At 41.5% G+C, this 24,399-nt stretch overlaps 1 protein-coding gene and 1 long non-coding RNA gene across 2 annotated transcripts in view; one reads left to right on the forward strand and one right to left on the reverse strand.

Moving 5' to 3' along the window:
• The first annotated feature begins 4,423 nt into the window (after window positions 1-4,423).
• Window positions 4,424-17,478, forward strand: LOC131921939 (zinc finger protein 58-like). The gene is made up of 4 exons (XM_059276690.1): window positions 4,424-4,521; window positions 7,890-8,016; window positions 8,693-8,788; window positions 16,153-17,478. The coding sequence occupies exons 1-4, from the start codon at window positions 4,516-4,518 to the stop codon at window positions 17,265-17,267; spliced, it is 1,344 nt and encodes a 447-aa protein (XP_059132673.1). The 5' UTR covers window positions 4,424-4,515; the 3' UTR covers window positions 17,268-17,478.
• Window positions 16,422-24,399, reverse strand: part of LOC131921951 (uncharacterized) — a 58,989-nt gene continuing 51,011 nt past the window's right edge. Inside the window, exon 2 of the long non-coding RNA XR_009382157.1 lies at window positions 16,422-17,216. This is a non-coding gene — a long non-coding RNA (uncharacterized LOC131921951). The remainder of the gene's footprint in view (window positions 17,217-24,399) is intronic.

A 24,399-nucleotide genomic window follows, 5' to 3' on the forward strand; every position in this document is an offset into this window, starting at 1 on the left:
CCCACGCCCTTTATAGCCACTGGGCAATCAACCCCGTGGTGCCACGTAGACAATGCCGATAGGGTCAGACATACGCAAGCAAGCCAGATTAGGTCCAGGTGTGCAGAAGCAAGCCAGATCCTAGCCTTAGCCAAATAAGGAGCATCTGCCATCGGGAAGGCAGAAACCAGATGCCGCGCCATCTTTGAGGCACGGCCGTGCACGGCTCTCTACAAGACACTGACATTATATTATAGGGCTATAGGTTAAGTTACAACCCCATACACAACAATGGTTTATATGCAAATACCCACACTGAGGATTTTCACAACAAATGACTGATAGTGTAGAAAGTGGGAAAGTAGTGAGGTGTCAGAGCCTGCTGACAGCTGGGTAGTTGGGTAGAGGCGTGCAGATTGTAGAGACAGTGAAGACAGAAAAGAGTAGAGAGGTCTGTCAGTCAATGCCGGACAGTTCCAAGTTTATTTCACAGCCAGCTTATATACAGTTTTGAAGGACAGAGGTACAATAATGCATGGCACAGGAATTCAACCACTATCTATCCTGCCTTGAGTCAAGGAGCAGGCAGTTTCATTTTCTATCTTGATGTACCTCTGGCTGGCATCAGCAGCCTGCATCTAGCTAGATAGTGTGTTCCTTGCTGTGGGCTAATCAGGACTTTCTCACAGCCCTGGAGCAGGCAAGCTTGAACTCTATTGACTCAGAATAGACTTCAGATTAAACTGGGAAACTGAGTCAGTTGTAGGCTCCCACAGTGAGGCTACTAAACAGTGCAGTTAAAATTAACAGTATAAACAAAGTATAAGATGCAGAGAGAAATTACGACTGCAGCAAGATATCCAGGGACAGTAAGCAAACTGATATGGAAAATTGCTTATCCCACAAGCCTTTAGACATGGGTTAGGAACAGCAAAATCCATGTAAATGAGGAAGAAGTGTGCTGGACTGAAAAGTGTTGAAGCAAACAGGAATGGAATCAGAACAAGGTGGATTTCACTATCACCTCCTGTCCAGATAGATCTTGGAGAATCTTCCAAACTCCTACCCTCCTGTTCAAGAAAAGGGCATATTCCAAGTTAAAGTTTGAAGATACGTATTTCTGAGACTCACTCCAAGTACACCTATATGTGATGAGATCACCTATGCTGTAGCTAACTTTCAAACTCAGTTGTCCAGAATCAGTTGATAAGATCTAAAATGACCTAGGAGTCCAACTTCTGACAATGGCTCTTAGAGAACTTCTGTAGTAGATTTTTTTTAAGGCAAGAAACCCCTGTCTAAACATGTGGTGGCTCCATACTTTGGGTGTCAGCCCTTGACAGTATAAACAGTGTTGAACAGAAGCATTCATTGATCCCTCCATTAGGACTGTGCATGTGATTTGACCAAGAGCAATTTCCTCTGAAGGGATATATTGCTTTCTGGAGGGGACCACCATTACCCTTAGGGAAATTATCATGTGATAGGCATGGGGAATTCATAGTTATTTACAAGAGTCACTGGACCCTCCCTGCTGAAGGCTGTATAAACAGTAAGGATTGTAGGGAGAAAACTCCCTCATCAGTGGAGCTCCCTGCAAGTCATGCATTGAGCTGCAGGCATGCAACTTTCCTGAGTTCGTACTCTGAGTCCAGTCAGATTTTTAGTACTGTTGATGTTGCTGCCTTGAGTCATCCATGCTCCTGTTCTAATCCCTCATGCAAACTCTGGTCTGCAATCCCAGTAATAAACTCATGGCTTCATAAAGATGGGGGTGTAGGTGGAATCATTGCTGTGTCTGTCCTCAGAGCCTCATCTGAGGTGTGTAGACATTCTTTCTTTTCCACATTGGAAAATCACAGAAAGAGTGTCTTTTTGATTGCTGTGATACAACACATAAAGAAGTTTTGATGTGTTAATCAATTAATCTTATCAATAAAAAATCAGGAGTCAAATATTTCAGTAAGACCCTGAAAGATCAGAGAAGCAGGGAGCAGTCACCAGGCACTTCCTACCTCTACTGTTTCACCATCCAAAAGGGCTGAGATCCTGTCTCTACCCACCCTTACTACTTCCTGTCTTCTGTCTACAGTTCTCCAAACCTCTGTGGTTAATTTTGGTCAGCTAATGGCTAGCTCTACCCTCTGACTCCAGCAAGCTTTGTTTGTCAGACACAATCAAAATAACATACAACAAAGTTTGATTTGCTGCACATGATTAAAGAGCTGAAAAGTTCTCTGCAGAGAGCATGGAAGCAGTCAGGCACTCATGGTCCTGGAGCAGTAGGACAGAGCTTACTTCTTGATCCACAGATAGAAGGCAGGCAAAGGCATAGGATTCTGTAACCTCAAAGCCCAGCTCCAGAGACACATCCCTTGTGACAAGGCCACACTTCCTAATCTTTCCCAAACAGTTCCTACCAACTGATGCCCAACCATTCAATTTTATGCACCTATAGGTGCCATTCTCATACTAAACCACAGTGACTTTGAAGTTATAAACAATGTTAAATCTGCTGTAATTTTTAGATTAACTCCTAAATGATCAATCCTGGTCCTTTGTAACGAGCCCACATTCAATGTGCTCTGAGCCAAGAGCACATGCATGGATGTCTCTATCTTGTGGAAGTGCAATTTCATTTGAAAATGAGATAGTATTGAAGAGTCTCTATGCTGAAAACTACACCTGTAGGAAAGTCTTTCCAGGGTCATCACCCACAGACAAAAGAAACTGTGCTATGGTGCCTGGCACCATCCCAAGATGGACCCCAACTGGAGAGCATTTTCCACATTGTACTAGTTTCATAGGTATTTAAGATGCATCATGTATGTCAACATGGAGCTTTGTAGCCCTATAAAAGAGACCAGCTTCATGAGGCAATGTGTGGGATGTACATTGTCCCTCCCAACAGTCCCTGTGTGGTCACTCTTGTGGAATAATCTTTTTGTACCTTGTGAAGATGTGTCACTCTGATTGGTTTAATACAAAGGTGAATGGACAAGAGTTAAGCAGGATTTCCATGCCCAGAGGATGCTGGGAAGAAGAAGGACCGAGATGCTAGGAGATGTACAGGAGGCAGCATGGGCAACACAGAGTAAAGGTAACTGAGCCAGGTTAAAGAATGTAAATTAAAAGATTGGAGTTAATTTAAGTTAGCTATTTAGAAACAAGCCCAAGCTATCAGCTGATCTTTCACAATTAATAATATGTCTCTGTGTCATTATTGGGGAGCCAACAGTCCTGACAAAAAAGTCCATCTACAGGTCACTACATGAAACACTGCAGTTGACAGCTAAGATGCATTGGAAAGCCTTTGTATTCTCTTGTAGAACCATAGCAAGCCCAAGACTGAGGCTATATGTAATTCACTACCCAAGCGGGTACTTAGGTTGACACAGTTTTCGGTCTTGATGATCCTATCAAGAATTTCAGGTGCCATGCATGTGATCTTGTAGTATTTGGATTTTCACACATTTCTGTCTTGTGTTCCTGTCTTTGCTTGGTAGATGGCTACTTCTCCCTTCGCAATAGCAGATTTCCAGTTCTCCATGGCATGTTGTAAACACTGTGGGATATGCAATTGGATGACAAATTCAAGAGACTGAACTTTGACAGTGTTGGAACTATTAAAGTCTAAGGAGATTTTGAGGAATGGACTAATTGCCTTTCCTAGTAAGAAATGAAAGTAAACCTAGGGGAGATTGCCAGGGTAAAGATTTAAAGTGAGGTATTTTGTTGTCAAACATCAATGAGCTCATTTGATATGTCTTATATCTTTGCATTTGAGAACGAAGACTTTCTGTGTCCTGATTTGGGGAAACTAAGTGAAATTCAAGGCAGATTCACTCAAGTTTTAAAATGTCACACAGGAAATAATTCAGTATCATGGACGACAAAGGAAAATGAAAATGGCAGATCAAACCTCTGCATAGGGAATTCCAATAACATATAATGGGCCAGTGGTCATTATACACACCAGTATGATCCAAGGAGCTGTGTCCCTCTACCTAGAGAGGAGAGAGGAGGCAAGCATGAGCTCCTAGCATACATGGTGGAGAATATGCACCTGTGTTTGTGAAAAACCATGGAGACACTGGTAAAATTCTAGTAGAGCTCTCATAAAAAATGAATTTCTTACATAGATTAACAGTTTAAAGTTTTTCAAGAGACTTACTGACAGGTGGGAAAATCCTGAGATGGATTATGGGAAAGAGTTGGACTTTTAACATTGTGCAGCAGTTTATACCATTTCTGTGTCCCTGATGAACCTTCTCCCCATCCCTGTTCTTCTGAATCCGCTTTTTCTGCACATTCTCTACTACAGTAGCTGGGCACAAATCCAGGAACAGAAGATATCACCAAACCAGGGTTCCCGGAATTTTTACGCGCAGACTTGTGGGAAATGTAGTCTGGTCCTTGTGACATCACAGGGACCCACTCCGGAAACAATACTTGTGCATTCTGGCTGAAAGTGTGCTATTTCTCCAAAGTTGTGCGAGAGTCCTGCCGGCTCTACATTCCTCTTGCGTCTCTGACATGGAGGTTGGTCCAGGGTGCAGCGCAGCCTGAGCCACTATGCGGGGTGCGGGGGTCCGTCTTGGAGGGAGCGGACCTGGGTGGGAGGGCGGAAGAAGCTGCCTTGGAGGTGCTGTGCTCAACCGGCTGGGTCACGTGAGGTTGCAGGTCAGGGCTGGGGAGAGGGCGATAGAGATTGTACCCTGAGTGATAGTTTCCTTAGGATGCCGCGTGCAGCCCGAGTCTGCCTTGGTCTTCTGGGACAGGAGAGCTGCCTGGTAGCGCGGAGTAGATAATAGTGCAAAGTCCAGGATTGCAAACTAATGATGGTCAGCTGACTGCCTGCTCCTGAGGTGGAGCTGGGAGCTCACTGAGCAGCTTTGGTGAGGAAGCATACTTCTCTAGCTGAACTGTTCTCACATGGACGCTGTCAGATTTCTCAGTATCTGTAGAGCAAACGGGGTCTGGTCCTTCCTGAACTCTGTAGCCGGCCTACAGACTCTTGATTGTGTTCATTTTGTCTACCAGTTAAAGAAGTAGGAAAGAAAAACATCTGAGGCGCAACAGGTGGCATGTAAATTCTGGAACGCAGTAAATAGATCTGCCAGAATCCGCTGCAATAGATAAACTTTGACTGGGGGTGAGAGAACATACATACACCCACACACACAGAGGGACCCTCTGCAGAAAGAAGAAACTGGAGAAGCTGACTCCGTGCCACACCTGGAGGGCTGGGTTTTCTTCACTTTTGAAAGGTCTTCCATCCTTAATGTAGGATGGACTAACTGTAAAAATGGTAGGATGTCTGCTTGGCCCAAAATGATTGTGTAGGGTGGACCACAACGGTTGTGTCAACGTCTCGATCTGGTCTTGAGCTTGTTGAGCTAGTCCATAAGCAGGGTGTCGAGGAACAGATGAAAAACTCACATGGCCTTGGGTTCCAGTGCCAGGCTTTTGTGTCAGGTCAGCAAGATGAGGAAGAACTCAGAGACTGTGTGTATTGATGTGATTTAAAGTAAACAAACCTGTGATAGAAATGAAACTTGAGTCTACTCTATTGCACATCTCTGTCATCTCTACTGAAATCCACAAATACATCTACTATGTAAAGCAAAGCATGTGATACTTATTTTGAAACTGAAATTATAATTATATAATTCATGTTTGCAAAACAGATACTATAATTGGTCTCCCATATCTTTTCATGGTTTAATCCACTTTCTGAGTCATAAAATTGCAAAACTTCATGGCTTGAAACAAAAAGTAGTGATTGTTTCATGGCACAGTTATCTGGATCAAAGATCCTGTAGTTGCTACTTCATGATGTGTGTGCTGTGTATTGAAAGCACTGTGTTATGTAATCGGTAGATCGGCGATTTTCAATGGAGGGTTATTATGTTTTAGTTCCTGACCAGGAATCCAGTCTTCTCTTTGCATATCATTTTGACTTCCCAATGTCCTGCTAGTCTTCAGTTTTGTGTGACTCTCTGAAAAGAACTCTGAGGGACACCAACAGGGGGTGCAAGAGTTCTTATTACATCTACTCTGTTCATTCTGTTGTCCTAGGCTAGCCTCTATTCAAGTGGAGTTCTATGTCCACCTCCCAATTATAGAAAGAATGTGTAGCAATTTCTAATGAATGGCAATGTAGCCCCTCAGACCAGACATAATTTGTATTTTTCCCCATTAAAAGTGAATTTTGCCAGTTTCAAATGCCCCTGAAATGTTTGCCATTGATAATATTGGGTGAAATCCCTCATAAATGCTATACTGTTAAGAGGTGCACTGCCCACCACTCACACCTGAGAACTGCTGAGAGAGGGAGAATTAGTCTTTCCCAGGATGAGAGTGCTCACTGTTTATCCAGTAAAAAGTGGTCAGTCCTCAAAATACAGACAGGCAATACGGGACGGAATCGGCCAGTCATATTTATATGTGTGTGCGTGTGTTGGTGTGCTCTGTGCGTGCAACAATAGTAATTAGAGAATAACACACTATATATAATTGACTCTTAGGGGACATGAGAGAAGTTGCAACGAGATAGAAGGGAAGTGACATACTTCTGTGTAGGGTACATTGCAGAAGCCAGCAACATAGTGTTTGAGGAGGTAATGATACCGTATCTAAGAAAGAGGACCCAAAGCTTAACCATGAAATTATTACAAAATACCTCACTATTACATAAATTGTTGATATTTCTTGTATTGATAAAAAGGAAAAATAATGTGTTAGTATTCTTATAGGTCATTCTGTGACTTTACTCAATAAAATGTGAAAAGTATAAATTCTAAAATTAGCAACTTTTGAAATCAGGAAATAGCATGAGCAATTGTACTTCTCAGCTTCAGCACAGAGATGCACAGCTGTCACATGTGCAAAACATGCTCTAGGAATACCGCAAACACCTCAATCAACACCTGTCAGAAATGACAGAAAGGCAAAATGGTTTAAAAGATCAAATGATGTGTATTTTATGTTAAATTCTCAACAGCGTTGTTAGTCCTGTACTTGCCTGTTTTCTCACGTGATCGGATACTTAAATGACTTTCAGTCTGTGAGTTCCTCCCCTGCCTGCTCCTTCTCATGTCCCTTGTCACCATCATTTACACCATTAGTGAATCTGTAGAAATCCTGAAACCCAGATGATGGCCCGAGCTGCTGCATCAGACTCTGTATTTTCATTTCACTTCACATTCATGACTGTGCATATTAACTGTTGAGGAATTCCTTCTCCCCAACCATGACTTCCTCCTGTGAGAAATGTGTGTATGTGTGGTGTATAGTAGCATATGGTACTAAATGTATGTTCTGTGGATGCATTCATTTTTATATTTCTGTCTTAAATGGATCGTGCTCAACTGAATTTATAGGATCTTTTGCCTTGACTTTCCTTGAAGATGGATCCAGTGTGAGATCATGTGACCACACTGGACATGTCTGAGGAATAGTACTCACCTATGTAAGAAACATTTCTAGCTTCTTTCATCCTGGGAAAAATCTAGATTTGTGTCCACAGGCACATGATGCCTGTGTTAGGGTTTCTAGTGCTGTGATGAAGACCATGATGAAAGACAGGTTGGAGAAGAAAGGGTTTATTTTAGACTACGACTTCAGGTAACAGTTCAAGGCAGGAACCTGAGGCAAGAACTGGAGCAGAAGCCAGAGAAGAACACTGCTTCTTGAATACTTACCCAGCCTACTTTCCTCTACCATATAGGAATGCCTGGCCAGGACAGGCACCACCCATAATGCCCTGTGCTGTGTCACATCAATCACTAATTAAGAAAATGCCCCTTAGACAGGAAAACTCTCTAGCCCAATGTATATTGGTATTTATATTATTAATGGATTTACTTAAACTAAAGTGCAGTATCATTCATTGATCTTTATTCCAGGAAATGCTGTCCTTTGGGGATGTGGCCATTGAATTCTCTGCAGAAGAGAAGGAATGCCTGGAGCATGCTCAGTGGAATTTGTACAGGGATGTGATGCTGGAGAATTACAGCAACCTTGTGTTCCTTGGTGAGGATCATATATTGTGAATTCTTATTTCACCATCAACATGTAGCTTCCTCACTTTGTATGGTATCTCATGGGAGCATTTCAACAGTCATTTTCAAATCCTTCGTTTTCTGAAAAATTGGGGAGATTGCTGTATTAAGAATCATTTTGGGGCTGGTGTGGTTAAGAGCACTGATTACTCTTCTAGAGAACTGAGGTTCAATTCCCAGCACCCACATAGCAGTTCACAACTGTCTGTAATTCCAAGATCTGACACACTCACACTGATATACACAAAGGCAAACACCAATGCCCATAAAAAATAAAAATAAATCATTAAAGAAAAAGAATCATTTCACTGTTTTTCTTTTTGTGTTTAACCTTTCTGTGTTGGATGTATGTTTCCTTCACTCCAGTGGGACTGTTAGAAATTCAATGGCATGAGACATGGAGTACACTTGTTAATGAAAGTGTTTCACAATTCAGTTTTAATGTTTTTTTCCCTTTAAATGAAACTCAGAATGCTTTTTAATTCCTTGTGTAATATAGTTATCCTGTAAGAAAACATTTAAGGAACTGATTGTCTACAATCATTTATTACATCATCTCTTTCCTTATAAGCCATTTACTGGAAGGCACATGTCAATTCTAATTAAAAGAACACATAAACAATCTTGTTCCCTTTTTCTGCAAACAGGTCTTGCTGTGTCTAAGCCACACCTGGTGACATTTCTGGAGCAAAGACAAGAATCTTCAGATGTGAAGAGACAAGCAGCAGCCATTGTGCACCCAGGTATGTAGGAATGAGGGGTTCAGGGGCAGAGTTGAGGTCCAAATATCCAGTAGAAAGGCAGGCTTTCTCATCTGCTTTGAAACATGATCCTATGGGAATAATTCTTTAGGTCTCTCCTTCATGTCTTTGTTATCTAAGGAGCACATCTCTCAGAAGTTTATGATGGCTTAAATGTCTTAAGCTTTGTATTTCCTCAACAGTGAGCTGTGCTTCTATTTACAGTGACTTCCAAGGTTTTTCTTTTTGTTGATTCTCCATTGTAGTGTAAGACTCAGGGAAAGAGAACTCTGTGCTGGTCAGACTCTGAGTCATTTATTTACAGAGTTTAAGACCAGACTCATGCCAGAAACATCTCATACCAAAGTGAGCACGATTGGGTTTATAAAGCCAAACCCACAATTCCATCTCAGAGAGGCAGGAGGGGCAGAAGGCTCAGCAGTTTCAGTTCTGTTGATTCGAACAATGTGGGGGTGGGGAACAGTTGGATAAGACTCAGACAAACCAGAGTCACTTTTGACAGTTCATTCAGACTGAATGAAATGGAGCCTGGAGCCACACCGCTTCTGATTACTAACTGCAAACGAATGCATGGCTCCTTTAAGAAATGGTTCCTGAGTCTTACTAGCTGAGCAGAAAGGCAGCTCAGTGTGGTAATTCCATCTTCATAGTGTGGTAATTCCATCTTCATCCTAGGGAAAGCTAAATTAAAAGTGGCTCTGTACAGCCGGGCGGTGGTGGCGCACGCCTTTAATCCCAGCACTCGGGAGGCAGAGCCAGGCGGATCTCTGTGAGTTCGAGGCCAGCCTGGGCTACCAAGTGAGTTCCAGGAAAGGCGCAAAGCTACACAGAGAAACCCTGTCTCGAAAAAACCAAAAAAAAAAAAAAAAAAAAAACAAACAAACAAACAAAAAAAGTGGCTCTGTAGCTGGGAGTGAAGTTTCAGCAATGTTTGTTTGAACTTAGTTGAATTGTTGTATTCAGGGGAACTGCAATGAATTTAGGTAAAGGGACTGCTCCCCAGCTGGCTACTGGCTAAGGTCTGCCACTGGGCCCACTTCCCCAGGTCCCTGAATGGCTAAGAAGGCCCAGCAGGGAAGGTGGCTGGAGGGGATGGGGAGAGCAGTGGCATTATCCAGAGTGTTGCAGCCCCCTGGCAGCAGCACTCACGGAATTCCAGGGTCAAGGGAGCTGATTACAAAGACTCTAGAGCCGCTGACAAATTAGGCTCTGATTCCAAACTTTTAGGAGAAAAGACTTTACTTTAAGACTATAATTAGAACTGACTTTACTGAGCCTTTGCAAACGTCAAAAATGAAACAATTTTGAGTTCACCTACAGTTTTAACTGTGGTGACTCACGGTTCATGTACCCTTTGCTTTGTTGGAAGAAAATGTAAGTAATTCTTTTAAGAGATATCTTTTAGATGTTTTCTAAAGTTTGTAAACTAGTCCTATAGAGAGTTTGCTTTTGAATGTAAGAATTGTAAATATGTATAGTAATAGTCATACTAGAAATATGTTGATATTAATGAACCATGGTTTGGTGAAGCTTAAGGAGTCTTTAAGTTTGATGCAGTTGCATCTGAAGTTTATTGATTTATTTGGTGCATTGATTTTAAAAAAGGGCTTGGCATAGCTAAGGCTGTTATAGACATCTTAAATGCATTCTAAAAGGACATTCCATCTTGGTCATTCTCTATTCCTTTACTGGGGTCTGTGGCAGCCCTAGGGATTGCTGTGGTTGTTTCAACTATTTGCAAGCTCTTAGTAGAGACCTAAGTCAGAGCTGAGTTAGCTGTGTACTTCCCCTGTGAGAGGCTGGTAGTCAGGGATGGGAAACATTCTTCTTGCTAGCTTCCAATCTAAGACAGAGTATGCTTGATGGACAGTGTATCTCAAGAACAGGTAAGGTTGACTAGAAAAGAAGAATGACCTAAGGCAGGTACAGTCTATCTGAGGGGTCTGACGGGCCCTTTAATACATTAAGAAGGGGCAGCTGTGGAGATCTACAGAGGTTTCCTAGTGAGATATGAGCTTGCTTTACCCAGCAGGGCTACATAGGGGAATGACTGGACCACGGGCATGGTTGCCAGATGTTTGGAAGGGTCTCCACTTGGCTGTGCGGTATGCTTTGATCTAGCAAGGGGGAGGTCTTTTGCCCCACCCCTTGGCATTGTTATAAGAAGGCCCTTTGAAGAGACAGAAGTCTTCCCAAAGCTATCCTGTGTTTCTGTCTTTCTCTTCTCCATTATCTTTCTATCTAAAACATTTCTTATCCTCTTTCCTCCTCATAGGAAGCCTTTAAAAGGTGAGAGCAGGCCTCCTGCACTTGACACATTTAGAATGCGGTGCAGAGTCTAAGATCCTCCTCAGCGTGAGAGAATACACACCTTGTCTTATGGGACATGAGGAGTGATTTGTCTTCCCTACAGATAAGGCATAGGATTTCCTGGTCTGGTTTATGGGCTGGAGGGAGACAGAAGCAGCAGACACTGACAAGTCCTATTCCCCATGCATCCTTATCTTGTGTTGAGACTAGAATGCCATTATTTCTAGTAGGTTTGTGTCCCATCTGAGGGTACGTGTGGTAATCTATCCTGGGTGTGTCCTGCCATGCAAGTGTAGTGTAGATTTAACGCTTTTTACTCAAGCATACAAGCGTTCAATTGCAATAATCAGTTTTATATGCTTTTGTTTTGTTGTTGTTTTCAAGACAGGGTTTCTCTGCGTAGCCCTGGCTATGTTGAAACTGGCTTTGTAGTCCAGGCTGGCACTGAATCAAAATGATCTTCCAGCTCCTGAGTGCTGAGATTAAAGGCATATGTCATCACTCCTGGCCCAATAACCAGTTACTTCAAGTACATCTAATTTTGATATTATTCCATAGTAAGCAAAAAATAGTTGAACTTAGATTTGATTCTGTTACTTGCTTTAGGCTTAACTTTCATGCCATGTACAGAGTACTGTATAATGGAAGGTAGAAATTTCTCTCTAATATTGTTTCTGTAAATGAATTATATTTGTATTTAGCATGAATATAAACACACCTTTAGACACACTATGTTTATTTCATCATTCAATAGGTGACTCATCATTAACTATTATGTCATAATTATCTTTGTTGTAACAGCTTACAATAAATTAGTGACTCTTATCAGATTAGGACTTAATAAATGAAAGTAATTCATCTCTGTTAAAAATTTCATACTCTAAAATTATGAGTGTTGAACTGAAAATCTTTTATACCAAACAAAATTTAAATATAAACACAATTCATGGAGGAACTGGGAACCTCAGTCTCTTGAACCCTTTATAGTGTATAAAGTCTAAGTCAGTCCTGCAGACCTTCTACATTAAGTAGCTTGTTTCATCATAGAGAATATCATAAGGGAGATCTCGGTGTGAGGGATGAGCAGGTTAAAGAGGAATAGACATGGAGTTTCCCAGACCCACTAATACAACCTCAGAAAGGATGTTGGCACTGCCCATGGAGAACAGGCAGGAGGACAGAGGAACCCCACAACTTCCAGTAGCCTTGAATCCACAGTGAGCTCAGAGAGTGGCTGACTCTGTTCCACAAGGAGGGTCAGGAAAGGTGACAAAGTGTAAGGCCCAGAACAAGAGCAGAGAGAGCAAAGATGGAGTGGACTGTACAGTCACTCCTTCAGCATCCACAGAAATGACAGAAGGTGTGGGTTTAACTGAGTTTTATCCATTACCTCTTCAGTCAACATCGTTACTCTTAGACAAAGACCTATGGAAGGAATTCTTGTCAGGATTTTTACCAGAATCTGGACAAGACAAAAATACCCACACCTACCCCATTGGAGGACCAGAAGGACAAAGTTGGGTTTTGTGTCAGGAAATGCATAGGTCATTCCAGCACTCTCTAACGCTAGTTTCAATGGCTTTATAAAGCCAAACCCACAATTACATCATACCACACACAGGCTGGTGTCCTCAAATCCAAAATGGTTAGTTCCATTGGTTCAAACAATTTGTTTTATGTTGTAAAACAGTTAATCTTCCAAACCTACCCGTGAGGCTGCCTGAGAACATTTTCTCATCAGGATTGTTTAGTTGGGGGACCAGTTGGGTAAAACTCAGGCAAAATAGTTACTTTGGACAGTTCAGTAACAGACTCTGTACTATTTTCTACATATCTGAAAATTGCACACATTTCTAAATATCTAGGTGTGAAACCATTGTAAGAAACTAACTTCATACATGAGGTTCTTTCATGTCACTTATACTCATGCTGAAGAAAGTGGCCCCATCAGAGTTCTCTGTCTTTGAAGAAGATATTTTTTAAAGAATTTCTTTTTCACACTCAGTAATAAGGATTTAAAGCGTATGCCCTTCGTGGATATATATTCAAAGACTAAAACTGTCTGTAGCTAGGAGTATTTGTTTAATTGATCACCAATAAGCTTTCCAAATTCTGTGGTTTCAAAATTGTTTGCTTTACTTTGCAATTTGATATTCTTTGGTATTATTTTGGAGGTGTGTATTCTCAAATATTATTAAAGGACCAGCCTGAATAATATTCTTCCCAGGGTCCCAGATGAGGAACTGTGAAGGGCAAGAATTATTTTCAGGAAATGAATCTAAGTACACCATGCTCTTTGTCCATCTAATTTATTCCTCTGGGATAAAATCCTATTGTAGTTGGACGTTTTCCTGTGTTCCAGCTGGCTGGTGTTTGGGACAAATCTCTCCCACTCATGTCCCCCAAGTAAGCACACAGAGGCTTATATTAATTATAACTGCTCAGTCATTAGCCCAGGCTTATTGCTGACTAGCTCTTACACTTAAATTAACCTGTAATTCTTATCTACGTTTAGCCACGTGGCTTGGTACCTTTTTTCAGTTCTGCCTTCACATCTTGCCTCCTCTGTGTCTGGCTAGCAACTCCTGACTCAGCCTTTCTCTTCCCAGAATTCTCCTTATCTGCTTATCCTGCCTATCCTTCCTGCCTGGCTACTGGCCGATCAGCATTTTATTTATCAACCAGTCAGAGCAACACATTCACAGCATACAGAGTGACATCACTCATCATCCTATCTACACATCTTCAGTTCTGTTCTCATGCCTAGCTCCTTTCTTGCCTGATTTCTCTCTACCTTTATCTGCTGTCCCCTCTAAGTTCTATCTTAATTCTCTGATCTCTTAATTCTGCCTCATCTAGGTTCTTCTCATCTCAGCCTCAAGTTCTCTAGTCAAAATCCTCCTTATCCCTCCCCATTCTCCATCCAAGTCTCTGAGGTACTCAGTTATAAACCCAAGCAATAGTAATCCTCCCCCTCCAGCCAAGTCACCAGACTTGAATTCCTACAGGGTCATAAAGGCAGACAAGAATTTTCCACAGGCAGTGACTGTTAGGCTTTCTTTTACAACCCAAAAAGGTAGTGGTAGAGGAGGAGGTCAACTGAGAGCTAATGATAGGTTACTATATCAAGAAAAGGGAATTTATGTGCACAGTCTATATTCTTTGAAGTGGTTAGGTAAGAAGTTAGGATACTATAATGTTAGTAAGGCTGTATAAGAAAAGAGGATCTCACCTTAAATTGCATAAGAAATAAAGCTATCTGCCTGACCTAGGAGACAGGTGTTGTTTCCATAAGGGTGTTACCTTAGTTTAGGAGAACATTTGCCTTGGATGCTTGATAGGTATTTTTAGATAAATACACTGTTGGGTGTTCTTAGAAGCACACAAGAAAATCATTTTAGGAACTAGCTCATATATATACAAAAGCTAAAATATCACTAAGACTTCTTAAGCCATGGCTTAATATTTGGAAGTATTTGTGATAGTAGCTGGATTTCATTACATTTTCATGTGGCTTGCAGCAATATATAGCCTATAATCACTCATTATGCATCCCCTATGTATTTCTGTAGATGGATAAAACACATTGATAAAGTACATAAGGACAGTGCTAAGATTACAAAATATCTAAGAGCTCTGCTTTGAGATTCCACTCTATAGGTAAACACCAGTTTCCTGTTTTCATGCCTTTTTCCTTGTCTCTCTGTTTAGTGCTCAATAGCTGTTTACTCCTGTAAATGAATAAATCTTACAAATACATAATCTTATTGCCTGGGTATGGTGCCCTACTCCACTGATCCCAGCACTTAGGAGGCAGAGGAAGGTGGATCTCTAAGTTTGAGGTTAGCTTGGTCTAGATAGTGAGTTCTGGGACAGCAAGGTCTACATGGAGAAACCTTGTCTTGAAAAAGCAAAAACAAAGAAAAAAGGAAATTGTGGTGAAATGTTGTTAGTACTCTAAAAAATAAAGCTTGCCTGAAGATCAGAGGACAGAGCTAGCCACTAGAGGATAGGCAGTGGTGACACACACCTTTAATCCTCGCACTTGTGAGGAGGAAGCAAGAAGATCAGGAGTTCAAGGCCACCCTGGGTTACACGAGATAGAATCTGTCTAAAAGAGAAACAGCCAGGTAGTGGTGGTGGCTAACACCTTTAATCCGAGCACTAGGGAGGTGGAGACAGAAATATAGGGCAGGCGGAGACAGGATCTGGAGCCATTCAGTCTGAGTATTCATAGAGACAGGATCTCTCCCCCTTTCTGGCTGACGAGTAAGTAGAGGTAAGAAGTTTCTCTAGTGGCTGGCTCCTTTACTGATCTTTCAGCATTTACCCTGGTATATGGCTGGCTTTTTGTTAAGACCAATTAGGATTTGTGCTATAAGAAATCAATCATTTTGTCTATCTATTCATTGAAAAATATGTTGTCTCAGCAAAATTACTATAATTCACAGGTGAACTTGAAGTGTTTTTTAATCATGCTTCAATATGTTTCAGTTATATAATTTCTTGTCATCCAAATAAAACATAAATTACTGTCCCAAATTTTTGAGCTATAAACTTAATTTTTTCGTGGGCCATCTACTTCTTGTGCAGAGCATATCTTTTGTACCTTCCAAAGTAAAACTCTATGTGGAAAATAAAAGTTTTGTATTTTTACACAATCACAATTAACTTTCTCTTTTCCAGGTTTGGATACTTTATAATTTCATGGGTGTCTGGACATATAACATTTCTATTCTTTAAGGGGCTTATTTCTGCTAGTAAAATGCTCCACAACTTACTTAACTATTAAAACTTTAATAATATGCCATTATGTCTATATTCTATTTGGTTGTGCCCTGTTTCTAGTAAGAATATAGTTTATTCCTATCTACAATATTATATCTTTTATGCTCACTACCTATCAGTTTTGAAATGTTGTATAGTTTCTATTGATCTTCAATATGTATGAGTAAATATCTCCATATAAAAGTAAGCATTATGAGAATAAAGAATATTTCTTAGCTTTTGTTCATATCTCAACTTTTGCTCAACAGGAATAACAACCAATGATTATAACATTTACAACAAGACCATTGACTGCAACTCACTACATATTCAACGCCAGAGAATTCATACAAAGGAAAAACCCTACAAGTGTAAAGAATGTGGTAAGGCCCTTAGTTCTCGCTCAACACTTTCTATACACCAGAGACTTCATACTGGAGACAAACCCTACATGTGTACAGAATGTCATAAGACCTTTAATACTCGCTCATCACTTTTTATACACCAGAAAAATCATACTGATGAGAAATCCTACAAGTGTGAAGAATGTGGCAAATCATTTTACTATCCTTCAATGCTGAAGCAACATCAAAGAATTCATTCTGGAGAGAAGCCCTACAAGTGTGAAGAATGTGGAAAAAGGTTTTCTTATTCTCTACGCCTTCAGGTACATCAAAGAATTCATAGTGGAGAGAAACCATACAAGTGTGAAGAATGTCACAAAGCCTTTCGTAAATACTCAGCCTGTTGGAGACACATGAGAGTTCATATTGCAGAAAAATTTTATCAGTGTGAAATGAGTGCACAGGGATTTAGTAAACCTGCTTTCCTCATTGGGAACAGGGCAGTTCACACTGCAGAGAAAGCCTACAAGTGTGAAGAATGTGGCAAGTGTTTTTGTTCATCTTCATCCCTTATTCGACATCAAACAATCCATTCTGAAGACAATCCCTACAAGTGTGCAGAGTGTGGCAAAAGGTTTTCCTCCTTTGCACGCCTTCAAGAACATCAGACAGTCCATACTGGTGAGAAACCACACAAGTGTGAGTTGTGTGCCAAATGTTTTTGCTCATCTTCATCCCTTAGACGACATCAAGCAATCCATTCCGAAGACAATCCCTACAAGTGTGCAGAGTGTGGCAAAAGGTTTTCCTACTTTACAAACCTTCAAGAACATCAGACGATTCATACTGGAGAGAAATCATACAAGTGTGACGAGTGTAGCAAATGTTTTTACTTATCTTCATCTCTTCGCCGACATCAAGCAATTCACTCTGAAGACAATCCTTACAAGTGTGAAGAGTGTGGCAGATGTTTTTCATCATCTTCATCCCTTAGGCGACATAAACAAAAAAAGAAAATTCATTCTGAAGACAATCCTTAAAAGTGTGGGGAATTTGACAAAGACTTTGTTAATCTTTTATCCTTACTTAACACATGATATTAGTTCATACCAGAGAGAAATCCTACAAATGTCTTAAAAAGTTTATTTGTTCAACCCTTAAAACACATCAAATGAGTGTGTGAAGTGTCATAAAAATCTTTGCTAACACTTCAGATCTTTTCCAACTCAAATAAATACATAGTAGAGAATATTCAGTTAGTTATTTTTGAATGTCAACAGAAATATGTAGCTAGAGTTTTCCTGCTTGGCCCACAGTCAGGACAAATCTCTTTCACCCGCCAGTCCCACAGCCGCTCAGACCCAACCAAGTAAACACAGAGACTTATATTGCTTATAAACTGTATGGCCATGGCAGGCTTCTTGCTAACTGTTCTTATATCTTAAATTAAACCATTTCTATAAATCTATATCTTGCCACGTGGCTTGTGGCTTACCAGCATCTTCACATGCTGCTTGTCATGGCGGCGGCTGGCAGTGTCTCCTCCTCAGCCTTCCACTTCCCAGAATTCTCTCAATTCTCCTCTGTTAGTCCCGCCTATACTTCCTGCCTAGCCACTGGCCAATCAGTGTTTTATTTATTGACCAATCAGAGCAATTTGACATACAGACCATCCCACAGCAGGAATGTCTAACTTCCAACAGCAAAAATGCTAAGAATGTCATCAGAGAACAGTAGACTTCTCTTTGCTGTAACCTCCAACAGTTTGTTCAAGCAGTGTGTTTGAAACTTGCCTTGATTAATGAGTCTCTTTCTTCTGTAACTATAAATGTTCCCTGAAACCTTTACATGTCATAACTTTGGCCACAGGGTACCTGGAATCTGAGATCTGGCCTGTGTCATAGTTACTGTTGTTTTTCCCAGTGGAGTCATCCAAGCTCCTGTAATATTTCCCTTCAATGTGTAAGAATCTCTGTCTCTCTGAGCTAGCAGGTTTTCACCCAGCATCTGGCTCCTGAATCCTTACTGGTAAAATAAAAGGATAGAGTTAGTTAAAACTACAGGAAGGCTCTTCCGGTCTTAGGCCTCAGCGTCAAGGCAGCAGCTGCAGAGACACAGTCATCAGCTGAGGCAGAGATGGCATCAGGTGCAGCTGCTGTGCCTCAGATAAAAAACAACAGTGCCCATAGAGCAATAATGACAGGAAAGTTATGAGAGTAACCAATCACTTTCTGATTGGATTTAAAGCTTATTCCACAAATGGTAACTGATGTGATTCTAATTTGGTGATATACTTTTGCCTGGCTAGATGATAAGCCCTAGGGAGAATTGAATGCTGTTATTCTAATAAGTGGATATGAACTAAATGAACCCAAGTTTTCATCTTTATACCCAGAGTCAGGCACCTCTCCACACCCACCAGAAAATATTGTGTGGTAGATGGAGAATAATACACAGATGCAAATTGGTTGAAGTGTAGGGAATATTAGCCTGTGGAGGGCCCTAATCTAGAAGTGACACCTGTATCACACAGTGTAAAAGAGGTCCCTTGTTGGGAGCTGTACAGCCTAGTTTTGGATCAGCATATGACTACCTGTACAATGGGTTTCCTCAGAACAGGCACCTGTGAAAATGCACTCTCACTTGGCAAGGACCAGGAGTCCACAGGACAGCATAGGAATTTGCAAAATTTGTGCAGCTTGCAGGCTCTTTTCCTCTCATTATATTGGTGATGCTTTGGGCAGTTCTTAGTTTTATGTTGTCAGTCACACATGCAACAACTGTAATTTTCCCTGGAAATTCTGTTCCCTTTCAAACACTTTGCCCTAAGATTCAGCAGGTGGTTATTACTTCTTAAATCCCTTATCTGGAATTACTAACTACAACTCCCAACCCTGGGAACTTTTCTGACTCAATGAAGATAGTTAGGTACATATGAGAAAACAACCCTTGGAAAATTAACCATGTTTCACAGTTTGGGAAAGGAGAACAGAGCATGTGTACACAGACTCTGATGAAAGCCTCAGGAATACACATGGTGCCAACTGTTGAGAGTAAGTTCCCTGGATACACATGGTGCCAACTGTTGAGAGTAAGTTCCCTGAATGCACATGGTGCCAACTGTTGAGAGTAAGTTCCCTGGATAGCAAGCATAGAATTGTTGGTAGGATCTCGTGTGCCCCCGGAGGAAAAAATACAATGCCAAATGTGGGATGGGTAGATCCATCTTTACCATACACAGGAGCTTATATTGGTGAAAGAAGTATGGTATAGTGAGATGAGAAAGGAGTGCTTTTTCAAGATCTGCCTTTTACAGAGAGGTTGAGATATGGGACCCGTTTGTACAAAAGGGAGCTGTATAAAAATACATCTTGCAGACATGAAAGAATTGTCTGGGTTTGAATATTGTTGTCCTTAAAGCATTGTGTCCAGGCCCATTGCTTTTTAACTTTGTAGTCATGAGTAGCTGCCAGCTGACATACGTGCTGTGAGAGCAGGATGTGTCTCACTCAATATTTAATTAAGCCTGCAAAAATGCTGAACTCTATGTCTAGAATAAGGTTATGCAGGGGGTGGAAGGTGTATCTGGGGAAGCATAAAGGGGAACAATGGGGGCTTTCATAATGATCACAATGTATTCCTTAAATTGTGACGTATTTGTTAAAGTCAAAAATAGAAGCCAATAATGTAACCCTGGTAAGAGAAAACTCTAAGTATAAATAAAGGCAACCTGAGCTATTTGGGGCCACTTGAGTGTAATCCGCTTGGTGATCAGATGTTTTCCTTGTACTGATACCCCTTCCCTGTCTCAGGACCTGAACTCTAGCCAAGGCTGGACCTGAACCCTAGCCAAGGCTGGATCTCGGCAGAGTGGCGCCATGAACAGGGACCTGAAGTTGGTATGTATTGGGACTGAAGGGGACAGGATCCTGTCTAAGGGTGCTGCAGACCTGCCAGGAGAGCCCCTGGTTTATGGAGGGACAGGTAATAAAAGAACTTGAGAAGTGAGTGCCCTGTCTCAACAGAAATGGGACAGTGTGGTTCAAAGGAACCTGCTCTTTATATAGATATTTTTAAGCATATGGTTAAAGCCAAAGCTTTAAAAGTTTCTACTACTCAAATAACAGTATATTCTGCTATGGGATAATGCTTTTGTACACTGGTTTAATAAAAGACTGATTGGCCAGTAGCAAGGCAGGAAGTATAGGCAGGATAAGCAGACAAGGAGAATTCTGGGAAGAGAAAGGCTGAGTCAGGAGATGCCAGCCCGCCATCCAGGGAGCAGCATGTAATGGCACACAGGTAAAGCCACGGAACATGTAGCAACATACAGATTAACAGAAATGGGCTGAGTTTTAAGTGTAAGAGCTAGTCAGTAGTTAGCCTGAGCTAATGGCCAAACAGTTATAAATAATATTAAGCCTCTGTGTGATTATTTTATAAGAAGGACATGGGACTGCAAGGCCCAGGACCAGAGACACATCTAGCTATAGAGCTCCAGGAAGAAGAAAGTTGAACTCACCAGGGAGACTCCAAGGGAACAAGACATGTAGGAGGAGAGGTAAAAACAACAAGTCATGTGGCAACATGTAGATGAATAGAAACGGGTTAATTTAAGTTATAAGAGCTAGTGGGACAAGCCTTAGCTATGGGCTGAGCTTTCCTAATTAATAATAAGTCTCCGTGTCTTTTTTTTCTTTGTGTGTGTGTGTGTGTGTGTGTGTGTGTGTGTGTGAGAGAGAGAGAGAGAGAGAGAGAGAGAGAGAGAGAGAGAGAGAGAGAGAGCTGGTGGCCCAAAGAAAAATCCATCTATGGAATGAGCATGACAAATGAAAGGCATGGATTGCCACTCGGAGTACCCTGGGAGTTAGAACAAGTTCATGAACACATTCAAGCACACCAAGGATGCTTTCAGAATCTTCTTAAAAAGATACTTCTTATTCCCAAGGTAGTGTGTTGTATAGTTTTACTTACTTGTCCAGACTGCCAGACAGCAAATAATGACAAGGAGACTTCTCATTAATTATGAAAGCCTGGCCTTTAACTTAGGCTTATCCCCAACTAGTTCTTATAACTTAAATTAACCTGCCCTTATTAATCTACATGGCTTTTTTTTTTCTTTTTAACCTTTCTACAATTCTGTATGCCTGATTTGGTCTGCCTATAGTTGACTTTTCCAATCAGCAACATTCATCTCTTCTGCTCCCCAGAAATCCTACCCATCCTTTCCTGCCTAGCTACTTGCCATTGAGGTCTTTATTAAACTAATAAGAAGGTGCCTTGGCAAAGACAGATCTTCACAATGTACAGAAAAGATTATTCCACACAGTATTGCTTCATCATTTTAAAGTACAACTGAGTCAATGTGATTTTTAACGCTGTAGTAAGATTAAAATCAGAATGTATAGACCAGACATGACCTGTAAACCTACTGTTTCTGTCTTGACACACATTAACACATCTTGAGTTGATTATCTGGAGGTGAACACCAGACTGACTAACCATGGCTGTTTGAAACCAAAACAATAGCCAAATTGTTGTTAAGAAACCACATTGTTATACAGTCTCCATACCTTGCAAGAATAAGTTTCTGTTTTCTAAGACCACAGTACCTTGCAAAACATGTTTCAACCTATGCTGATCTTGTGACCCCATGAAGTATGCTCACCATTTATTTACCTTACAAAAATAACCTGTGATATGATTGTGCTTTTGCCTTACGAAAATGTTTTTCCGGATACCTTGATGATTCCCCTCCCACATGATGTACTATTGAACTTCAGCTTTTTTTTTTTTTTTAATTTCATCCGTTCTAACGGCCAATTATTTCGACATCTGTTTTCTATAACCCTAACCCTTCCCCATTAAGGGGCCTCAAAAGGCATTGAGGGGCTGCTCTCTGAAATACCGACTTTGGGAGAGAAAGCCAACGGGCCAGTTTCTGGTGCACCTGTAAAATGAAGCTTGCTTTAATCAGACATTCGTGCAATTGGTTTTTCTCAGGCCTAACTGCTGTCTAGGGCACTCTGCTTCTTCCTCTTATACTGTACTGCAGGCAGCCAGACACCAACCCAGGGAGAGTAAATATCATCATACAAGGATTGCAGGAATTCCTTCGCCCAGACTTCTGGGAAATGTAGTCCATGCGACTGTGACATCACAGGGAGCCGTCCAGGAAATTCCTTTCTGGCGTTTAGTCCTCACCGGTGCAGCTTCCGCAAAGTTGGGCGAGTGTCCTGCCCTACTCTACAGTCCCGTTGCATCTCTGACATGGAGGTTGGTCCAGGGTGCAGCGCAGCCTGAGGCACTGTGCGGGATGAGGGGATCGGTCTTGGAGGGAGCGGACCTGGGCTGCGTGGGAGGGCGGAAGAAGCTGCCTTGGAGGTGCTGTGCTGAACTGACTGGGACACGAGGTTGCAGGTCAGGGCTGGGGAGAGGGTGATAGGGACTGTGCCCTGAGTGATGGTTTCCTTAGGACGCTGCGTTGGGACAGGAGAGCTGCCTGGTAGCGCGGAGTAGGTGATAGTGCAAAGTCCAGGATTGCAAACTCATGATGGTCAGCTGACTGCCTGCTCCTGAGGTGGAGCTGGGAGCTCAGTGAGCAGCTTTGGTGGGGAAACATGCTTCTCTAGCTGAACGGTTCTCACGTGGACGCTGTCAGATTTCTCAGAATCTGTAGAGGAAACGGAGTCTGGTCCTTCCTGAACTCTGTAGCCGCCTAATGTAACGATCTTGAGGTTTTGATCCGTGTTCATTTTATCTGCCAGTTAAAGAATTAAGAAAGGAAAAAACCTAAGTCCCAACAGTTCCCCAGTGGGAAATTCTGGAACACAAGCACACAAATCTGTCAGACTCAACATCTATAGAAAAGCTTTGACTAGGAGTGAGAGAACACAAACCCAGGGGATTAGGGAAGCGGAACCCTGCTTCATTTTGAGGGCTGGGTTTTCTTAAATTTTTGAAAGGTCCTCCATCCTTAATTTAGGACTGAGTAATTGTAAAAGGGACAGGATGTCTGCTTGTCCCAAAATGGTTGTGTCAACATGTCTTCATCTGGCCTTGAAATTACTGAGCTTGTCTAATAGTACGGTTCCTAGGAGCAGGTGATAAACTTTCATGGTCGTGTGTTACAGTGCCAGATTTTTGTGTCAGGTCAGCGGGGTGAGGAAGAACTCACAGACTGCGTGTATTCATGTGATTTAAAGTAAACAGACCTGTGATAGAAAAAGAAACTTGTCTACTCTATTGCCCATCTCTGTCATCTCTGCATTTGTGAGGGGGAATCAGGACCCTCTGGTCCTGCCCTGCTTCATAGCAAATTCAAAGCCAGAGTCTGTGTTAGAAAACATTTAGACATGCTTCATGGTCATGAGAAATACTTTCTATCCTTCATTTCGTATTTCTTACAGTGAGCACCGTGACAAATCCATGCAATCAGCATATTGCTGACTTACTACATGTGCTTAATTTCTGTGGCCCATTCCAAATGTAATTTAAACTTTATTCACTATCATGCTTTCGTTGTAGGTATTAAATTTTGGTGATTACAAACTTCTTTTTATTTACTCTGTGAGGAAGAGTTCCTCTTTGCTTGGTTTGAATATTCCTCCCTATATGCAGTGAGATTGTTCATTGTTTCTGGATATTAATCTGTGTTATTTACTTAATGACCTGATGCTGATTTCTTCTGGTTTCACTGATTTCTTCCAGTTTGCTCCTTTCATATCTAATCTGAGACTCCATTATTTCTTCATTTCCATTCTGCAGTTCTTGACTAATGTGGCTGCTGTGGTTACATTCCTGGGTCTTTTTTCCGCAGCTGCAGCTGGGATGCCTTCCCCTGTCCTTACACCAGAGGTTCCACTGTGTGCAGATGCTTCTTACAGTTAGCCAGAACAAAACCACTTCCTCCCTGTCCTTCACATGGACACCGCCATATCCAACCAGTAAAGCCAAGTGCTAATGCTGGTTCCTGCTCTTCACAGGTCCAATCCAGTTCCCCTTGTTGAGCAGTCCTGTCTCTTTCCTCCCAGGCTTCTTTCATTGTATTCTAATGTCAGTGTGAGGGAGGGAGTTTCTTGTGTTTACAACTTATGCATGAACCTTGCAGTGTTAGATATGTCATATCTGGAAAACTCTGGAGGGGAGGTGTGCTGGGTGAGGACATTCAGT

Source organism: Peromyscus eremicus, chromosome 11, assembly GCF_949786415.1.
Source record: "Peromyscus eremicus chromosome 11, PerEre_H2_v1, whole genome shotgun sequence".
NCBI classification, from domain to species: domain Eukaryota; kingdom Metazoa; phylum Chordata; class Mammalia; order Rodentia; family Cricetidae; genus Peromyscus; species Peromyscus eremicus.

Bases quoted from the DNA above. Each gene is read 5' to 3' on its own strand.
- LOC131921939 (XM_059276690.1), top strand. The intron at 8,017-8,692 runs GTGAGGATCATA...TTCTGCAAACAG, and splicing joins CAGCAACCTTGTGTTCCTTG to GTCTTGCTGTGTCTAAGCCA. The intron at 8,789-16,152 runs GTATGTAGGAAT...TTTGCTCAACAG, and splicing joins AGCAGCCATTGTGCACCCAG to GAATAACAACCAATGATTAT.